This window comes from Rissa tridactyla, chromosome Z (genome assembly GCF_028500815.1).
Source record: "Rissa tridactyla isolate bRisTri1 chromosome Z, bRisTri1.patW.cur.20221130, whole genome shotgun sequence".
Classification (NCBI taxonomy): domain Eukaryota; kingdom Metazoa; phylum Chordata; class Aves; order Charadriiformes; family Laridae; genus Rissa; species Rissa tridactyla.
In genome coordinates, this window is record NC_071497.1 from 11,429,110 (window position 1) to 11,449,509 (window position 20,400).

At 42.8% G+C, this 20,400-nt stretch overlaps 1 protein-coding gene across 6 annotated transcripts in view; it reads left to right on the forward strand.

The window, feature by feature from the left end:
* PALM2AKAP2 (PALM2 and AKAP2 fusion) overlaps positions 1 to 20,400 on the forward strand; it is a 278,279-nt gene that overhangs the window by 155,271 nt on the left and 102,608 nt on the right. For all 6 annotated transcript variants that reach the window (XM_054186713.1, XM_054186715.1, XM_054186716.1 and 3 more), the window contains one exon: positions 9,935 to 10,017. In XM_054186713.1, coding sequence (XP_054042688.1) covers positions 9,935 to 10,017 — 83 coding nt within the window. The remainder of the gene's footprint in view (positions 1 to 9,934; positions 10,018 to 20,400) is intronic.

A 20,400-nucleotide genomic window follows, 5' to 3' on the forward strand; every position in this document is an offset into this window, starting at 1 on the left:
TTCTGCAAAAACTCTCTGGTCACATATAGTGTCCATGCATCAGCTTCCACTTTGGTGTAACCTGCCCAGATGGACTGCCTCATCAGGCAGGGAAACCTATCACATCATGAGACTGCCTTGCACGTGAGTTCTGTCCCAGCAGATAATGAGGGTGCTGTAAGTTAAAATCATGAGGCTCCGAAAGCGTGAATGCAAGCATAGCTACCAAAGGTGAAGAATCAGCCTTAGCTGTTCTTTGATGCACTGGGGAATGCAAGTGCTTAAATACATTCATTGCGTTGGGAATGTTTTTAATTTCGAATTTTGACAATGCACATCACAGGACAGATAAACAGCTGAGAGAGAACAAATAGAACTGAGCTAATAGTTTCCACAGGTCTGCAGAAGTCAACAGCATTTTCATATTGACTTTGGTCTGTACCGTAGCTGTTTGTTCTACCCTTGAAGAGCCATGTTTAGCATACCATGGACATAAGATATTTTGCATTGCATCAGCAGGGCATGCTTTAAGTCACAAGTTGGGACTTTGAAGAACTGATGGAGGACAAAGCCAGGATCCTGTCCCCTTGGGAATACATGGCTGGCCTGTGCTCATTTAGGAAGTGCAGAGGGAAAGCACGTCTTTAATGTCCCATCATGTTTATTAATGTGGAGGTTTGGTGGGCCTCCCAGGCAGAATCCAGGTTTTATGTTTCAGGATGCCACCTTTGCATGAGCCCCCAAAGTGTGGGACAGCCTGGAAAGTTGTATCCGGTTAGCCCATCAGGACTCAAAAAGTGCTCATGAAATGTAGCTTGTTATCCTTCTCATAATGCCCTAAGTATTGGCTGGAAGGTGACGGATGTGGCATCATTTGACATTGCACATTAATTTGTGATCTTTCTTTAAATATTAAACTTTTTAGGTACAATATATAGCCTAATATCATGACACCAAAATCATAACTTATTTTCTTTTTAGTTTGACTTTTTCTTTCAAAGCACTTGATCTCTTCCTCTATTAGACAGCCAAGCAATCCTTTATTGAACTCTTTCAAGCATATGGCTTCAGTAAGAAACATCACTGGAGTTTTGACCAGCAAGTCATGCCTGTTTTGAATCTTGTGGCTGGGAAATGAAACATTTCGCTACCTATTTTAATTCTGGGGAGGTGATACGTGAATAACTGAGGAGGATACAACATATCTGGATATTATGTTTGCCTGTCAGTTTGCTTTTTTGGGAAAACAAATAGTACTTTGAAAGCAAACACTATAATTTTTCCTAATTATATGTCATTTTCTAAGATTGCCAACCTTATCCACAGAGGCCAGAAGCATCTTCTCTAATTGAGCAGTAACTTACTCTATAAGTACTCCCTCTGAAATTACTGAAACCGATTACCATGCAGCACAGCTAAGTTTAGGTGAAGACAGGTGTCGTCACCCTTAAACGTCTGGATCTTATCTCTGAGGTCCTTTTGTTAAAAGTCATATTATATTAACCTTACATCAAGCAGTGATTTTAATCTGACTGTACAGTTACTAACCCTGTTCAGTGCTCTGGATCTTTTCTTGAAGATAATAGTTCTACTCTCAACTTCAGGTGAACCAAATATCTGGCCTGAAAGGGTCCGCTCCCCTGGACAGCATGGCTTTCCAGCAGTGTCATGGCTTATGCCATTATAACACCAGGTCACCTGCACCTTTCAACTCTCATGTGCCTGTCTAGGGAAGAGCAAGATTTGACTCCACCATTGCAGAATCTACAGGTTTTGCACTAACTTGGGTGTCTAGTACAAGTGCAGGGTTGAGGTGGGTTCTTTCATGCCTGGCACATTACTCTTCAGCACAACAGAAGATAGTGACAAGGCATTAATTAATGCCACCTTCTGTCAAGCAAACTGGCAGTTTTAGCTTTGCAATGAAATGTTGATGCAAATTTGTCTGATTGATTGATAGAAAAAAAATGCACATTTCTTCAAAGGAACTGACAGTACAAGCTTAACTCAAAAGTATGCAAAACTGGAGTTCAGCTATAAGGCCAGTCCAGACAGTTTGGGCTAGGTCTGCCTCATTGCAGTTTGGCCTTTAACAGCTACAATCTAATCAGGCAGATGAGCCCACCCTTAGTCTACTCAGGGGTCTTGCTGTTGCCTTGTCAAGGACTGAAATACTTCTTCAGGGTCTTATGATGTAAAACCCCCTTGTTTTATTTGTTTAATTCCTGGGTTAGCTGTGAAAATCTTGCAACATGGCTTTTTTAGCAGGGTGGAAGGAGGCTTCCCAGAATAAACTATACCTGTTTATTCCTAAATCCATGAGGTGGATGTGTGCAGTTCAGTCGTTTCTACTGTGCCTTCAGTGAGCCTGCCATTTTTGTCAGACCTCAAAACGCAAACCAGATCCAAAATGTCACCCCTGAAGGAGACCATGAGCTGTGAGACGAAAATCGGCAGTGATAGGTCCTCTTATATGCACTTTATTACACGCAGCTAAATGTCAGCAGAGTATGATCGTCCCTCCTCCTCAGCAGTAATGCAATCTGACACATACAAGGATTTACCCTGTTGAGACAGACTGCTTGCTCACCACAGGAAAGAGCAGAAAAGCATAATTGGAAGAGTCATTTAAAGACATAGTTTGCTGGAAAATGGAGATTGCTTTCCTCCCGTCCCCATCAGGTACACTGCAGAGGCATGGCCATTTACTTCAGCAGTAGTAACCGCTAATGGGGAATGTCCTGCCTGCTGCTAAAAGTCACCAAGGAGGAAATTAGGTTTAACTGGATACATACCACTTTTGACTGTTGGAGATGCATCCAGAGCATCCTCTGCATATGCGTGTAGCACTCCCAACTGTTGGTACATGCAGCTGCAGGTCTAACTCCAGGTAACAGAAGGGGTCATAAAAATACGCCTCGTCTGCTTCAGTGTGGGCAAGATTAATGTGATGATGACAGGAGATAAACTGTCTCACTTTGCAGCCAAGGAAACTGGACACAGCTCTTGCAGTCCTCCCGGTTGGCTCTGCTGAGAGGCTTAGAAGCTCATCTGCATCGTATTTACACACAGGCATTTCTTGGGGACAAGAAGTCCTCCAGGCAGATGCGGTGAGATGAGCACCAACAAGCTGTTCATCTCCCTCACTGCTTTATAGAAACACACTTTCAGAACTGTTTGTGTAACTGATAGCTTTTCTTTCTCCTAGTAGAGAAAATAGTCTTTCTGCTACCTTCTGCTTTCTTTCTGCAGTTGAGCTTAAGATGTCATGATTAAAAAGAATTTGCATGAGTCACTTGTGCTTCCTTTCTTTGTGTCATTCAAGGAGTTCTCTGCTATTTTTAAACCCTTGTGCAAGGCAATGAATTCACTGCTTGGCTGCACTGCTGCCACATTACAGGAACTAACTCTACGCAAAGTAAAGAGGCTCTCTGCTCTTTTAATGACAGAACATCACACTTCTTACCTGGCATTTCCAAACAAGAGAATGTACTCAAGGCAAATTATCACAAGTAATAGAAACAAAATTCACAATTTCTCCCTTTCTCATGCCTCCCAGTTCATGTCAGAATTTCAGCTTATTTCCTACAGACGTTTTTTCCTCCAAAAACTTCAGCATTTCTCTCTCAATTTCATCACAAACTGTTCACTGTGAACAAGATTGCTGAGATTGGGAGCAATTTTCTAAGCAACATTGCAATCTCATTCTCTTAGAATAGCTTTAACCCTAGGGCTGGTGTATACTTAAGGTTTCATTGCAAAATATACGTAGATTATGGTTCTGAGGGCTTTTTGCTTGCTTCACAGCAGAAATGGTGAACTTCATAGTACGCTTGCAGTTATTTTATGCTACTACAACCAACTATTAAAAGGGTTTTGCCCACAAAGTTAAATCTGTGAGAAAATGCATGCACAATCTGAACCAACATTAGTTTATCACTGCTGGTCACCAGAAATGATGTTGGTAGGTAGAAATTCTTACCAGGGACAAAGCGTGAGACTGGTGTTGCGTGACCTTGTAGTGAATGGCTGAAGATATGGCTGTTCTCCCAAGCTGCCATCACTTCCCACACAGAAGCATGCAAAAGCCACGTCAGAGTATTGTTAGCTAGTTCCAATCACTCCTGAAAGCCTGAGTGAGCTAAAGAGGGCTAATCCATCTCAGGGATGGAGATCTGCAATGCCTTTGACTGCTCCACTTGCATCCACCAATGCAAGGCTGTTTAGGTGTTTCCCAAAATGGTGCCAGACTACAGCTGCAACTAAAACGTGCACCTGAATTTTGGAGACTGAGCCTTCAACACCTATTTTAGTACAGACACAGCACAGTGCCTTTGGCACGGTCACAATCCAACCAACACCCGCCGACGGATGACACCAGCCAACGCTCCTTTTTAATGGGGCATAAGTAGCCCTAGTAGGGAGATTTCTGCCTTATTTGTATTTAAGTCTAAAATAAATAACAGTGTGAAAGCTGGGAAAAAAAATAGTTCAGAAGAGAAAAGCAAATCAGCAAAAGAGAACTGTGCCATTAGCCTTATAACCTGTGCATCCACCCCAGTGAATAACATTGCTATCAGATGCAGAAAAACAGATTAAGTGAGCTAGCGCTCTTAAGACAATTGCTATCAGAAAGACACTCACATCTCAAGAGAAGTGGCACCTAAAGTACTCTCTGTAATAGTTTTTCTAAAAATGAAGATTCTATGGAAACCGAGACTGAAATACTTTCTTAACTCTTAGAGGTGAGCCCTCAAAGCATTGTTAAAAGGGTGACAAAGTTTTCTTACTATTGTTTCAAAATATATCAATGCCTAAACATAGCATATATTAAAGAAAAGCAATGCAAAAAAAACCCCAACAGATAAATGAGTGGTTTTCTTCACCACTTAAGCTATGGCTTTTTCTTCTTGCTGATATGTGACCTCCTCCAATCTGAACTCCATGAAGCCACCAAGGCACCAATAAATAAACATGTCAGCACTCTTGCTGAAAGGTCTTTTTTTCTAGACTGTGTCCCTTTTTTCCTCTCCCTCTCCTTCTTTGACGATTTCATTTTTCTGTGTGACCTTTTATTATTCACAGGAATAATTGGTGACAAACTGTACCCTGTAGTTTAACATGGCATCTGTCTGCTGGCTCAGCTGGGCACTGCCAAGACAGCAACACAAGGACATAGTTTGGCTTTCGTTTTTAATGACAAGTTGTATGTAGCTGAAAGAAAGCAGATTCTTTGAGAAACAGCAGGAATCCCTGTGGTTCAAGTCAAGTGAAAATAGTTGCCCTAATAAATTGCCTCCTTGGCCTCTTCAAGACCAAATGGGCTGATTTAGTGATGATCCAGGATTTATGTGGTGGGCACTGGCCTGTTTCCTTCCAATCTGAACAGGGCAGGACACACTCTGGTGAGCAACAGACCAGCCGGTAGATCTGAGGTGGCAGCACCTTCCAGCAGGCAGAGAGGGACAAACTGGGAGCAGTAACATGTCCTTTTGGCACATGTGTGCAACATGCCTTGGCTCTGAAGAGGACTGAAAATGCTCCCACAAACAACCTGTCTCAGTGGAAGAGGATAATAAATCTTAAACTGCTCCATCTGCCACGCAAACGAACATTTGACTATGCCCTTACTTTTCATAGCAGGTATAAATGACTGTCGTGTGAGAAATGAAGAAAGCTTGATTTAGTATGATTCGATCACTGCAGGAGTTTTTGTGGTGAACACCCCTAAGTGCTTTATCTACCTTTTCCCCTGAGGAGTCCAATCTTTGCCCTAAAGCTGTTCTCTGATTCAGCTCCTCTTATGCCACAACCTGCCCCTTTACTGCACCAGTTTCTTTTGCAAGAGGATGTCGGCTGCCAGGTTTCAGACGGATACCGACTACCCCAGGGTTAATGCTTGTGTGGTACAGGGCTCGGAGTTGTTTCCTGCCAGCTTAGCAACACAGGAGCGGAGTTTACATGCTGAAGACATAGAGTACTCTGTTACTAAACAAATAGCAAAATTAAGACCCCAAGTCTGTGGTTTCTGGGTAATTTTCAAATTTGTGAAGGATCTTCTAAGGGAGTTGTGGGCCCCTGTAGAAAGTTCACATATTTTGGTAGATGAATTGCACCTTAAAGTTTTCTTTCTTTGTCCAGGTCCTATAGAAGTAGAACAGAAGCCTAAAGGGGTTGAGAGGCTGAGAAGGGTGGAGCAAGCACCCTTGAGATGAGTGTGCTGCCCCAGGTCAGCGCTACCTAATACAGAGGCGCTTCCCCCATGGTCACAGTGTTGACCACGAAGGCCACAAAGAATGTGATTCAGGAGCAAACTGCTAAAGTCTCCCCTTGTGTGTTAAGAGTGATGAGTGAGCATGCACAGCAGTTTTCCATATCCCTCATCAGTACCTCTATTTTTCATCCACATTCTGCACTTTCCCTGCCAACTACATCACCAGGTACTGGGCATCTGCCTCTTACACTTAAATTTCATGCTTCCTGCCTTGACAACAGCTGTTCCTTTCTTTCCTGGCTGATGCTGGTGAGCTGAGAGCCCAAATTACTTCTCATTATCTTCACCTTGATTTCTCTCCCAAGTCTGCATGGATATGTCTCTTAAGGAAAGATACTGTTAGCTCAGCTTCATTCCTGTTGTATTGTCCGATCCTCTTTATTGTTAAACTCCTGTCAACCATCAAACCCTATTCACAGTTGAAATCAACAGCAAATAAAAGGAAACAAATAAGTCAGCACAGTGCTGCACAGAAGTGGAGCTAGCATGCACAGAGACGGATGAAAAGCCACTGAGCCCCTATAGCGCTGATGGAGCTGCCCTGCAGCTGTTCTGGTTGAGTTGCTTCATCACTGCTGTACAGATGACGATAGATGTAAAAGATAGATGTGCGAATGGCAGCATGCCCTGGTAATATGTATGTGCAGCCTTTACAACAGGTCCATGGGTGTGAACATGCTTGGGATTTGGTTTTTTTTAATCCAAGGGTGGTTATAAAGTTGCCGTGTCCTTCACGCAGATCAAGTCACAGGCCCATGCTGTGGCAGACATGGCCTGTCACCAAATACAGATGGTGATGGAGATGAAGTCAACTCAGGCTTATGGCGTTTGTAAGTGTGTGAGATTTGGGGGAAATCTATCCTTCTCTTACGTGTGTTAATTTCTAGGCCTTGGACTGTCATGAATTTTTTTCTAGTTAAGCACATGTACTACTGCTGTAATGATCTTTTCTTAATCTTTCATGCGTTGCCACGTCAAGGGGGAATACTACTTACAGGTGGACAATTTAAGTCAATACCAGTGCCTAGCAAGGGCACTTTGCTAGGCACAGCAAGTGCCTAGCACAGAATGCTAGCTGTGGCACAGGTGTGAAATTAGGCAACCTGTATCTCCGTTTAGTATCCTAGTCACCAGATTGCCTTTTCTTGGTGGGCATAGGCTGCATATACATTAGTACTTAGGCAGAGAACAGTAGTATGTTTTTTAGTGAACTCATCCGTCTTTCCTCAACCACATTTGCAGCTGGTTCAGGTGTGGAGGGATTCACGCTGTGATGAGACTGTTGAATCACAGGCAAGAGTCCTTTTGGAGGAAACCAAACCAGAAACTCTTCTGCAGGGTCACATGAAACACTTTTCAAACCCTAGTGGAAACAAGAATATTCAAATCTAGTATTACTCCTTCTGACACTATGGTAACATTCAGTCCAGGGAACCAGACTAAATCTAATCTGACATTAAATCCTGGAAGTACAATATAGATCTAGAGATGTCAGATTCCTCCTAGAGGATTCCTCCGATCCTAGAGATTCCTCCGATCCCCAAGATTCCTTTGATCCCCTCCTACTGCACAACTACTTGTTAATGCAAACAGAGGCATCCACACAAGAACAATATGCTGAACGCTTCACTGTTCCAAAAATACTGCAGAAAAAGATGCACAGGGTCAGCGGACCTGAGTATGAAGGGATGCTTTAGCAAAATGGCAAAAAAAGGCACACAGCTCTATTTTACATCTGTATTTGAATATCAGGAGAGCATATAGGTATCAGTAGACAATCAGATGTCCACTCTGCTAAAATGCTCTACAGACACAACAAGGAAGGTCCTTTTGGCCTGAGATCAGCATGAATAAAACTATCCAAGTGAGCTAGAAAGAAAGAAAAAAAAAACAGCAGAAGAAAGAAATCAGGGCAGAATAAACTACATGCCTTTTCTGCAGCACCACTTCCAAAGCAGCAACGCTCTAGGGGAACCCCAGCAGAGATGAATGCAAAGGAGGGATCAGTCCTGTGGTGAAGTCACAGGATTAGACTTCTGCCTTTGTGGACTTCTCCACAGTGCTGAGAGCACAACAAGAAACAAAAGTCCCAGTTTCGTTATTGCACATTTCCATTGGTTTTAATGCAATCTTTAAGCCTCGCTGGGGGCTACCTATTAGCTTTGTGGACTACATGGGCACCATAGCTCAGCATGTGGGAAGAGGAGGGGTCAACTCCGAAGACCCTGTGCTGTAAAAAGTTAAAAGCACCTGCAGGATTTTGGCACAGAAGTTGCACTTTCAAATAATGTTCCCCCAGAGCAAAAGATGTCTCCATGTATCTGTAGCCAGACTGAAGCTCAGGCTAGCACTGTTAGCATGTGCCACTGTCTGCTGGAGCAACAAATAAGCAAAGGGCACCTCTGGCACACAGATCCTCTTGCATAAGTAATCATAACACAACTGTGGAGTATACACAGGCAGTAGCGGTCTGAAGAGACTCACTCAAGATTATAGAGTGAAGTAGCAGCAAAGGGCATGAATAACTGTCCTTGTATTGACCAAAGACTGCAGAGCCGTTTCAAGCTGTATTGTTACATGAGCCATATTTCAAATTTAGTAGCTGTGCACAGTGCCGTGGTACCACAAGGAACATTATTCAATGTATTCTCAGTGTCAATGCGTACAAACAACAGTGCTACTGGAGATGATACATAAATCCTTACACATCCTTATCCTGTATAGAAGAGATCATGTAAATGCTGAAATTTAATTTCATAGTTTAGAAAACATGCACCAATTTAATCTGACTCTAATACACCATTATTTATTGTAATTATTGCCATTGCTATGGTAATTCCAAAAACAATCAAACAGCTGTCTGTGGCTAGCTGTGCTTAAGCAGGACTGTTCCTGGAGGAGAAATCCACAGGTATGTTCTTACTTTCTCCAAGGTTTAAGCTTGATGTAGAAATAAAACTGCAGATGTTCTTCTCCCAGCCAGGATGCAGGCACCATGCCCTGAGAGCTGTACCTGTAATGTGACCTTGCCCGATAAGCAGTGGGGACTACTGCCAGGCTGACGAACAGTGCTCTCTAATGAGATGCTCTTAGTTAGGGTCCTAGATGCTTCTAGTTACCCTTCCCTTGGGATGCACAGAAGTGCTGAAAAGCCCTCTGGCTTCTCCCCAAGATGGGACCAGCTCATCCCAGGGATGGTGTGAGCACAGGTACACCTTCAGCACAGCAGTACAGGTGAGCACAGAGCAAACAGTGTCCAGGGGGCTCCCTGGAGGTGGCAAGGCTGGACCTGGCAGCCCAGGCCATCCCACCACCCCATCAGCAACCACAGCAGCCCCAGATCCAGCACTGGGCACCACCCTAGGGACAAGGATGGCTGCTGTGGGAGCTGAAATTGAGTATGTCCTTCCTGAGCCATGGTGTGCTATGTCAACCCACTAAGCACCTGCTGCATTTTCTCCTAGTGGTGGCTGCCTCTCTGCAGCACACAGACCTGTCTTCTGCTGGCAAAGATGTTTTTCAGTCATTGTGTTTGTACCCTTTCTGCTTTCTTTAACAATGCTGACAAGTTAGCGGGCTGGTGACAGAGCGGGGCCGGTAGAAATGGATCCAAGCAAAGCAAAGCAACCTCTCAGCCATGCATATTCTCCCATGGGCAATAAAATGTCTCTGGTTTTGTAGGCACAGGAGGATCGGATATGCTGCCGAGGGACTCGCTGGGACCGTGCTCCTGTGAAAGTCCTGAAGCTGAGGAGGGTGAAGAGGTAAGTGTCCTCCCACCACATCCTTGTGGGAAGCACAGGGAACTGCGCTGCCGCTGTGCTCAAATGTAATGCTTGATGGCGATCGGTGGGCTGGGTCACATCTTCAGCTGCAAGGAGGTTGTTGTGGTGGGAGTAGTTGGTGTAAACTGCATTCACTTGACTACGGCAGGGTTTCCTCCTATATACTTGAAAGCCTGGTGGGATTAGGAGGGCCTTCAATAAAATGCATCTCTTGGGAGGTCTTGTTAAATAATCCTGGCAGCTCAGTGCAAGATGGTGTCAGACCAATGTTCAGTCCTTCCTCACCATCAGTCATTCCCCTGCACACCTTCTGTTGCCCCTTCTCCTCTTCTCAGGCCCCTCCGTGGTTACCGCTACCCCACCTCCTTTCATCTGCTGGAAACCCACGCGCGAGCAGCTCATCAGCATGACGAAGGGCAAGCGTCTGAAAAGCGTGTGGTTGGTGTGGTTGGGTGGCATGTGGAAACAGGCCATTTTGGTGGAAAAGGCGTGATGGGGCTATTCCATTTCCTTTGTCGTTCTTGGTGTGATCACGTCCAGCCATGTGTTTTTAACAGCAGCAAATGAATTTGTTGGTAAGATGTTAGGAGTGGAAAATGAGTGAATGGGCAAGTGAATTCCTGCAGGGCCAAAACATTCATCTTCAGGGCTGCTGACACTGCTGAGTGTGAAGCATGTGTATTTAAAGAAAAAAACAAACACGTTAAAAACTAAAGGCTTCTCCAAGAGTTTTTTATCATAAATTGTATTTTTTAAATAAAATGCAGACTTAGACCTACATAGCCCATATTAATGCCCAAATTTACTTTAATCTTTTACATGTCTTTAAAATAAAACAGTAATCAACGCTGGTTCAGATGAAACAGATGTAGCAGATTTCAGACTTCTGCTATAAAAACAGAAGAACTTCTCCTTAAATTTCAATTAGTTAAATTTAGCCCAATAACTAACTCTTTCAGTTAGAGAAGCATCTAAAGATAAAAATGCAGCAAGTTCATATCTTCTTCTAGTCTATGAGTAAAAACGGGTGTGAGAAGCTCAGGTCAGCTAGCTTTAATATCTGAAAGACCATGGTGAATAAACACCTGAAGTCAGCACCTCCATAAACCTTTTTTTTTTTTATGAGGAAAATGTAAATGCAAAACACGATTGAAAACCTTTTCTTAGATTTTTCTTATCATATTTACAAGTTTCATTTACCATTTAAGAACATTAATAATTTTCTCAAAATCCAGGTTTCATACAGTGTTTATTTAAATGCAAATATAATCCAAAAGGGGCTGAACCAATCTGATGTTTAAAAAAAAAACAAAACAAAACAAATGAGATCTGCTAATAAAGAACAAATATGAATCTAACTAAATGTGGTTAACAATATAGAATGGGCAATATAGTACAAAATTTCATAGTCTTGGCTATCAAAAACAATGACCAAATTTAAGATTAAATCTATATAAAGCAGCAAACCAACATGTCCTCAGGGGTATCAGTCAGTGAGAATCCACCTTTCTTTAGGCAAATAATTTACAACACAAACAATAAAAGCAAGGTTCAAATTGATAATGCAAAGCAGTCAAAATGAAACTTTCATGTTATGGTTAAATTTGGTATTTAAATCATCCTGGTTGCGGCTGGAGCACGGACTTGCACAGGCACTCCCAGACATTTTGCACCGGCTACTATCAGTGCTCTGCTCAGTGTAGTAACGCTTTGTGGCAGCTGGTATATCGCAAGCAGGACCGCTGGGAAAGCTCTGAGCTAGGGTTTAATCAGTCCCTAACTTTCTCTGGCTTAAGTTAAGGTCATACTTAAGGAAGAGGGGAAAAAAGGATCAATGACTGTGGAACGCAATATGTTTTAATAACACAGTACTTCTAATGCTTTGGAGTGTAACACCACGCAGAACAAAAACTGACTTAGCATTGTTTTCTCCTTGGTTTCAAAAAAGAGGTCTCGCTTTTTTTAATAACGACCCCCCGCCGAAGGAGGAGGTTTAATGGCAGAACTTTGTAAGAGGGAGGCTGACTCAGTGCTGCCACTGACGCAGCGTGAGCAGAATCAGCAAAATGCTAGCACGGGAAAGTAAACAAAGTCCATGAAAGTATCCTTAGCAGCATGGGAGGAAATTAACTTAGTCATAGCAAATTATAAAGTGCTGAAATTTTCTTTAATAACTTGCTAACAATTTGTGGAAGGGAGAAGCCTGATGTTTGAGGCAAAGACTATATGGAGCAGCTGGATATAAACTCTTCTGAGCTTGGATTTGCTGAGATATAATCTAAAACAACCACCCTTTGTATCACTTAACAGTCAAATGGGCAACATCATTTTCATATAAGAAACATCGATTTTAGATTAATTCTGAAAAGAATCTATGCAGACCTAGTTGCAAGGTTTTTTTGATGATACCATGAGAACGTAGATTCTGAATTAACAGAAATCAGGAAATAGAAATCCGCGTATCTCTGCTAATTGCAACAGAGCCTGCTTACCCCAAGAATCATAATGATGGGCCATCATAATGATCCCTTCAACTTTAACAAAACTATTAACAAGAAGCAACAAGCCACCCCTAGGTCCAGACAGTGCTCGTGACTGTATGTTTCAAGTCAATGGTAATTGCACAGGTTTCAACAAAGCATAGAAGACTCTTACATGTAATAGGTAATGACATTCGTGACCAGTGGAGACAGGACATGGATCAGCAAACAAACGCTACACTTGATCGTGGTCATGAAGCAAAGCGTTATTCTCCCTTGCAAGAAAGGAAAAATATGGTCCTCCCAAAGAGCCACTCCATGTAACGTGCTCAGAACTAGCCAAGCTAGACCCATTGTTGAACATGCCAAAGTTTATGAATGATTTCAGAGTTTTTTATGTTTCTTCCTTCTTTTCTAAATAGCAAAATGCTGCCTCTTCATTGTTGCTTTTAAAACACATCCTGTTATGCCTGCAGCTGCTTTTGGAGTGCAGGTTCAGCATACCATGTACTCTATTAGTGAGCCTTTCTTGCAGCTTTTGCTCGAAAAGGAGAATGTGTATGTGTGTGGGAGTAGCATAAACTGCAGCTGCTTTTCTTTATTTTTCCACCATCCTTACTGCTGACTTGTAACAAGGAAGAAGACGTATGTGTACACCATTTGGCTTCTCTGCAACACTGCTGTACAGGAGGGTTGGGAGATTATCTTGGTGAACAAATCCTAATTTCCACATAAAAGGATCAGCAGTAGGGTGAGAGAATTTGTCTTGCAGTGAAAAGGTTGCTCCTGTTTTGCTGGTATGTTTTATCAGAGATATAGAACTTCAATTTGCTCTTTCATTGGTTTTATGAAAGCTTGTATCACCAAAGAACCTAAGCGAGTCCAGGAAACTCTGTAAAGTCACTGGACAGCTGCTTAAAAACAAAAAAACCCCCACAAAATACCCATGGTACAACCCCTTCCCCTCATGCCCCCCTCGCCCTGCTGCCCTAAATGCACCGTGGCTGAAAACTTTACAGAAAACTGAAAATGACAGAGGCTTTGATATTTTCAGCTCTCTGGAGCAGTTTAAAAGGCAGATGCTCTTTCTGCACAGCGTATGTATCTGAAGTATGTGAGGCCAGACAGCAAAAATCCCTGGTCATCTTTCAAAGCATAAGCCTGCATGGCCTAATCTCCCCTCCTCCCTGACCCTTCAGGCAGTTTAAGGATGTATCTTGCTGCCACGCCAGCCATGGAGGGGTGCTGCTGAAATTCAGAGACATTCACGCAGTAGAAACCCAAGGCAAGATACAAACTAGCATCACTGAGTTTACTTTCTGCAGCTGACATTTTCCCCCATTGGCTCCCGCCGGCTCTCATCACTGGTTTCCCCAGGTCGTGCTCTCCATCCCTGGTCCCAGACACAGCTCACCTCGTGCTGAAGTCAGCCGAGCTGGGCTGGGTGACGGAGAGGAGGATCCATCGGAGTTATTGAACTGCATGTCACAGCGCACAGCTAAGAGTTCATTTCCAATTATGGTCTCTGCTAATTGCTCTGGAGTTCATCTTCATATCATGACTGAGGCAGGCAACACTGGTCAGGGAAGCCAGAGGATCGTCAGTCGCTCAAAGCGATCAGAGCCATTATGTTTGACCTCTGGCATTGTAATTTTATTTCTGTGGCTCTTCATGGTAACTGTCAAAGCAAAGTAACGAGGCTGTCAAGTTGTGGTGCCTGTGTACAACATGCCCACCTGCCTTCATACCCAAAGACAAATAAGATTGCCTGCTCCAACTGTATGTGAGTTAGACATTAAAATGCACGGCAGTTTCATAGTGCAGAGCTGGATTTCCATACAGAATACTGTGTATTTTTAATTAGCAGGCCTACAATCAGCTTATCATCTCAATATAGTTTCATTTTGCATTATTTCACTTCTGATGAAAATGCAGTGAAGCTAAAACCTCAGCTTACTGCAGGGACAGCCAGTCCTTCAGGTTGGCCATGGGTTTAGTCTTTGGGCCGGTTCCCTTCCTAATTAAAGAAATGGGTGCATCTTTAGGAAACTCTGATATTGTTGTTTGATGGGAAAAAAAAACATTCTTTGTTATGAGGCAAAGAATTTCTTCTTTGAATCCACTTGTCTCCGACTTTCTGAGGACCTTCAGGCAGGCTTGCTTTTCTCAATCACTGCTCGTGTTGCCATCCACCCTGCAGCAAATGACACATCCAAGTTGGAGGCTTTAACACCATCGCAATACCACTGGAATGAGCAAGTATTCAGCCTTGAATATAGGAAGGGCTGGGTAAAATGTCTGGAGAAAGCAGCTCAACTGCTGAAGATTTTTACTTCAATGTGCAAAATTCAGATTAAAAGGTATCACGAATTTGCAGGAGTCCTCATTAAGGCTGTAGCAACGTAAAGGTGGAAATGTTAGGATTATGGCAAGAGGGTCTTGCTGTTCTTCTATATAGTAGGGATTTCAGTCCCTGGAGGCTGATAGGGTTCCCCAAAGACAGGATGATTTCTCTTCTCCATAACTGTCAGAGCACACCTGTGGCAACCCTCCAGGAAAAGATGGCATGACAAAATGTGCCATTCTGCATTTAGGTAATGTTTGGAAGTCGACTAAGCACTGCCTTTGCTTTGCCTGGTAGTTAAATGCACGGGATTATAGAATACTGACCTGTTTCTGAGGCTGCTACTTGTAAGCTGGAAAAGTTAGGAGCATTTAAACACAAGCAGGTAAAATTTAAATGGTATTATTTTCAATAGTTACAGAGATAATTTTGTGTAATATTATTTGTCAGCTTTTGATTCCCTTCTTTCTTTCATGGTATAAAAAGTTTTGTGTAATGTCCTTTTCTGCTCATCACACTTTCTTGCACCAGACCACACCAATTCCTCAGCTCTTTGAAAATCCACTTGTCCCTCCACATATTCATCACCAGGGTCTTTTTTGCTATGACTGCAACCTCTTCTAATCCAGGGACCTTTCCCGGTTTCTACTTTCTACATAAATCCATGCAGGTGTTTAAAAATACCACCCTGTTTTGTCTGCTGCTTTCACTCTTCCTCTCACTAGATCTCTTTACAGGATCTACCCAGGCGTCTTGAAAGCCTCCGATCAGATTCCCTTCATATTTTGTCTCTGCTGCAAGTCCCAGGCTCCTGCCCAGCTTTGTTTCTGCTAATTGTTCTTTCCATTTGCTGCCGCTTTTACTTCAGTCTACTCTCTTCTATCTCCCACAAGTTGCTTATCTATCTCCCTTGTTGGACTCTTTTTCCTGGGATTACTCTGGCCCCAGTTTTTCCTGCAGGGGCAAATGTCTCTGCTCCTCAATGCTCATTATTGCTTACATTTTGATAACATCTATGGGCCAGATAAGAAATCATTATGGTGAATGAGGAAAACTTGCCAAAAGAGAGCCTGCCTCTAGTCGAGGTCTCAGTAAACACTTTGGATCCATCTAAAAGCCATAGCATAAAATAATTTCCAGCTCTCTCTTCTATTCCAGTTTTGATGATTAATGGCAAGAAACTATTTCTGTGTTATCTTTGTTTGCACAACTGGAATTTGGCTTTACATTTATAACTCAGCCTTTGCAAATACTGAGAAGTTGGATGCTCAGTGAAATACACTGTGTTTGGGTGTTTATGTGTAGATTATTAAATATTTCTGCACTGTATATTTTGTGAATGGGCTACACAAACAATTTTACTAACTCTACAGGACTTTCTTTTAACTATAGAGCCTAATGTATTTAAGCTGCTGCAGGACAACACCGCTTTATTCTCTGCAGACAACTTTATTCTTTGTCTTGTCATTTTTATTGTTCGAGTGCTAGTGAATAAAACCCTGCATCTGTTCTTCGGGAAGGACTTAATCCAAAGCTCACTGAATGCATTGGAAGAGCCTCCATTGGGCTTCAGATCAAGCTCTTTAGTTCATAAACAAATGCTCTTTGTGAGAATATGCTACTCAAGTATTGTACAGAAGAGTTACAGAGGTTCCCTATTTCTAAAATAATGATTGTTTTTTAAATCATTTTTGCCATGCCTGTTTAGTTGGAGAAACAATATGCAACTGTACGTAGTTGTTGAAGTACTGTAGTCTGTGATTATCTTGCCCTGGCGGTTGATATAAATGTTGAATATGTAATGGTGTGGTAACAAGTAGTGCTATATTTACATGGCTCTTCCTATGCACGCAGCAATTCAGAAAATATATAGAGATATGGTCCCTGCCCCTGAGGATGTTCAGGCTCAATCAGGCAAGCTGGACACAGGCAAGCCATCTTTCAGGAGTGCCTTCTGTTGATGTTATTGATGAAGCAGACTTGAAAGAGGGATTTGTAGAATAAAAGAAGGATACTACTGAATGGGATTTTTTTCTGTGCTTAGGAAAAGGAACAGACTGAAAGGAGACACAAAGCCCACAGTAGGGGAAAGAAACAGGGTCTATTGTGGAAGGGGGTACAAAGAGACTAAGATAAGGCAGGGCTAATCAAAGCAGAAACATTAGCTGGGGTAAAACTGCAAAGAGCTTTAAATGAAACCTTACAGCTCCAGATTTGCAATGACGGCATTTTCCACGAGAAGGAGGGAGAGCCACGAGTCAGTTACACATCAGTGTCTCCACGAGCTGCAATGAAAAAAAATTTTCTTCCTTCACAGGTACCATCATAGGTACTGAATACTTCTTTGGATTTCTTGCGAAGGGGAACTAACAGTTCCCATGAACCGAAGAGAACACTATGCCAGTGAAATCTGGCTGGTTTTGCAACTGCAGAACAGAGTAACTTCTTCACGTGGGCGTAGATTACACAAACAGTTACTACTGGGTATTACTCCTGTGACAGAGTTGCTTGCAGTAAAATACACTTCACTGTGTGGTAAGTGCTGGCAGGGCTACGCATGCACTTTGTAAGCCGACGATGACTAAAACAGTTTATGGAGCCAGTACTAAAATATTACTCACTCAAGGAGTTACATTTAAATCAATGAGATTACTCATGTAGCTAGTTGCAGATAGAGATCTCGCCAAGCTATTCCACCACATAATAGATGTGTGTAAATGAGCCTGTTAGTCAGCTGAATAACTCCAGAAAATAATTTTGAAGTTCATACTATATTGGTATTTGAAGTCCCTAACCACAGCTGAGGTCCCGTTATGTTCTGCAAACACCCATTAACAGGCAATCCCTGTCCTAAAATTCATCAACTCATATAGACAAATAAGGGAGAATGACTTGCCTTCAGTCACACCACAGGTCATCAGCAACGCCAGGAATAGAACAGGGATCTCCAGTCAGTTCCCTGCCAGCAGCTCCCTGCCTCTGTAATACTCAACATTTCGTCCCTGTACTGAATATAAAGCATTTATGAATGTGACCTCCAAACTTCCCACAGCTCTTCTGCTAACTGACTGATGGATCTTTGCATTCATTAGTTTTATAAATGCACAGAGAATACACAGAAGAACCATTTTCATCTCACACACATTACCGCAAGCTGGTGCTCATGCAGCTCATCTGCATGTTATTCTGCAGTCAGAGAAATAGCCAGAACAACAAGGAAAGGAAAATGAATCGAACCACAAAGATTTCTGACAGCTAATCCAAGATACTTAAGAATCTGCATCCCAAGCAAAACTCATTTTTCATACTCGGTGAAATTCAGTGTGGAGGCTACCAGATCAGGCATCACCTTTCAGGACTGCATTTCATTTTATAAAAGTGCCTGGCATATCCAGCATCATTATCACAGTATTTTCCTTCCTTTCTTTATTCTGCACCGCTCTCAGCATCTTTGGGAGTTCACCGCAAACAAGAACAGTGTGCTGGGCTGTAAAACAGAAGCCTGAAAGAATTTCTTCCTAATAGGAAGGGGTATCCCCTTTGAATTATTCTCCATTTGAAGGTTTGCTGCATAACAATAAAAAATCTGCCTCACTGAAACTGGGCTCCAATATACTGACATAGTCCCAAAGCAGACTCTGAGTGACTCCTCTGTCTCCTGGATAAAGCAGGGGCAGCAGATACGGATATGGCTTCGCTCTCTTCTCTCCCCCTTTTTCTTTCTCCTCTCCTCCAAACATTTTTGTCTTTCATTTCCTTCTCTTTATCTCCCCATCCTGAGCTGCCCTGTGTCTCTTCCCCTTCCTCACTCCAGGCACTCTTTGTTGGCAATGGCTCTGTCCTCTTTCTACCCATGGAAGAGGACGCATCTGTACAGAGGCAGATTGTAAACTAGGTCAGCTTATGTGGCAGGGGGAAAAAAAAAAAAAGAGTAGAAATAAGAGCCTTTTTGTATAATAACAAGGTCTCACATAAGCATGTGGCCCAGTTGTCAGAGGTGTTGAGTGTCTGTGTTTCCCACTGACTTCAGCGGCACTAGTTCTTTTGTCCACAGGCTACGTACAGAGAAAAACATCCTCCGTTTTGCAGCCCCCTGCAAGCAGAAGTTCAGATACGCTGTCGCACTTCCTTGAGCTTTCCCAAGGAGATCACGCTAATCTCAGGATCTGCTGTTGTCGGGTTTTCCTACATGTTCAGCACAGCTGTGGCATGTACGTTGGTCAGTCACTGGAGGAGGAATGAGGGAATACCAGGGTGACATACCCCTTTCCAGTTCACAGGGCACATAAAGCAGGCCTGAAAGGGAATGACAGGCAAGGAACTGTCACTTGAGTGTTAAGAATAACTACTTTTCTTGACAAATATAGGGTTAACACAGCTGATCTTTATACTTTTCCTACTTTCAGGGTTTTTAGGAGAACATCAACTGATCTCCCAATTCATTATTTAGGTAAAGGTATTTTAACTTCACGGTAAAAATTAGGGAAGGCTGCATTCTGGAAAAGATTCATTCCTTCCTCCCCCTACCCAAAGCCCTCTGTAATGCTGTAAAAGAATTACAGAGCATTAACAAAATATATCTTTAAAACAAAACTGTAAGACGCAATTTTCTTCTGCTGTTGTAACTGTTAAAAATGCAAATTAGAGGCAATAGGCAAAACTCATTAAAACATACACAGTGAAATCACATTTCATTTCCTCTGTGCTATATTAGTCATGTGCTATGTAATTAATACCAAGTAAATGCATCCCTGTCATAAGAAAAAAAAAATAACAAGAATTCAAACAATATCAGTGTCATTTGTGATACTGCTTTATCTAATGGAACAAGATTTGCGCTGCAGTCACACAGTTCATTCCGATCCTGTATGAGGCCGGTAAGCAGGAGAGGAGCAGAAGGTAACTGTTGGACCAAAAGGGCAGAGGGGTGGGAACCCAGGAAGAGGAGCTCTGAAGTTGCCCCTTTGGCAGTGTAGCATCTTTGGTTGCTATGAATACACCAGATTTTTCTCTACAGTGCAGTATTGCTGGTCTCCAAAACATGAGGTCTTCAAAAGCGTGAGACTGGACTATGCTTATTTTAATTATGTTTCTGAGGCCTAGAAGGGACCTTTCTGCATGGTTCTGAAGTTTTCTGCAACTAAAAAAGACTAATTTATTTTCCTCCCTCCGTTGTGATAAACGGCTTACGCGGTTTCTAGCCGCTGGAGTTTCTAAAGACCCAACGAGCGTGGTCAGACTCGTGAAACATCCAAAAGGGATGCAACTGCCACCCTCCTCTTCCTCTCTCTCTCCCTCTCCTCTGCAGCCCCACATTGTGGTTTGGATAGCAGACATCTCTGTGGGAGTATGTGCCCCACACCCGTGGGGCAGGCCTGAGCAGTGATGCGCATCCGTGCAGAGCTGCTTCAGCCAAGCGTTGGAGGTGCAGCTTTCCTTTGCTCCTTGCAAACAGGCTGGAGGGAGTCATGCTGCGGTTCCAGCACATGTCGTGGAAGGACAAGGGGTGGGACTCCTGTCTTTGGGCAGGTAGCTGAA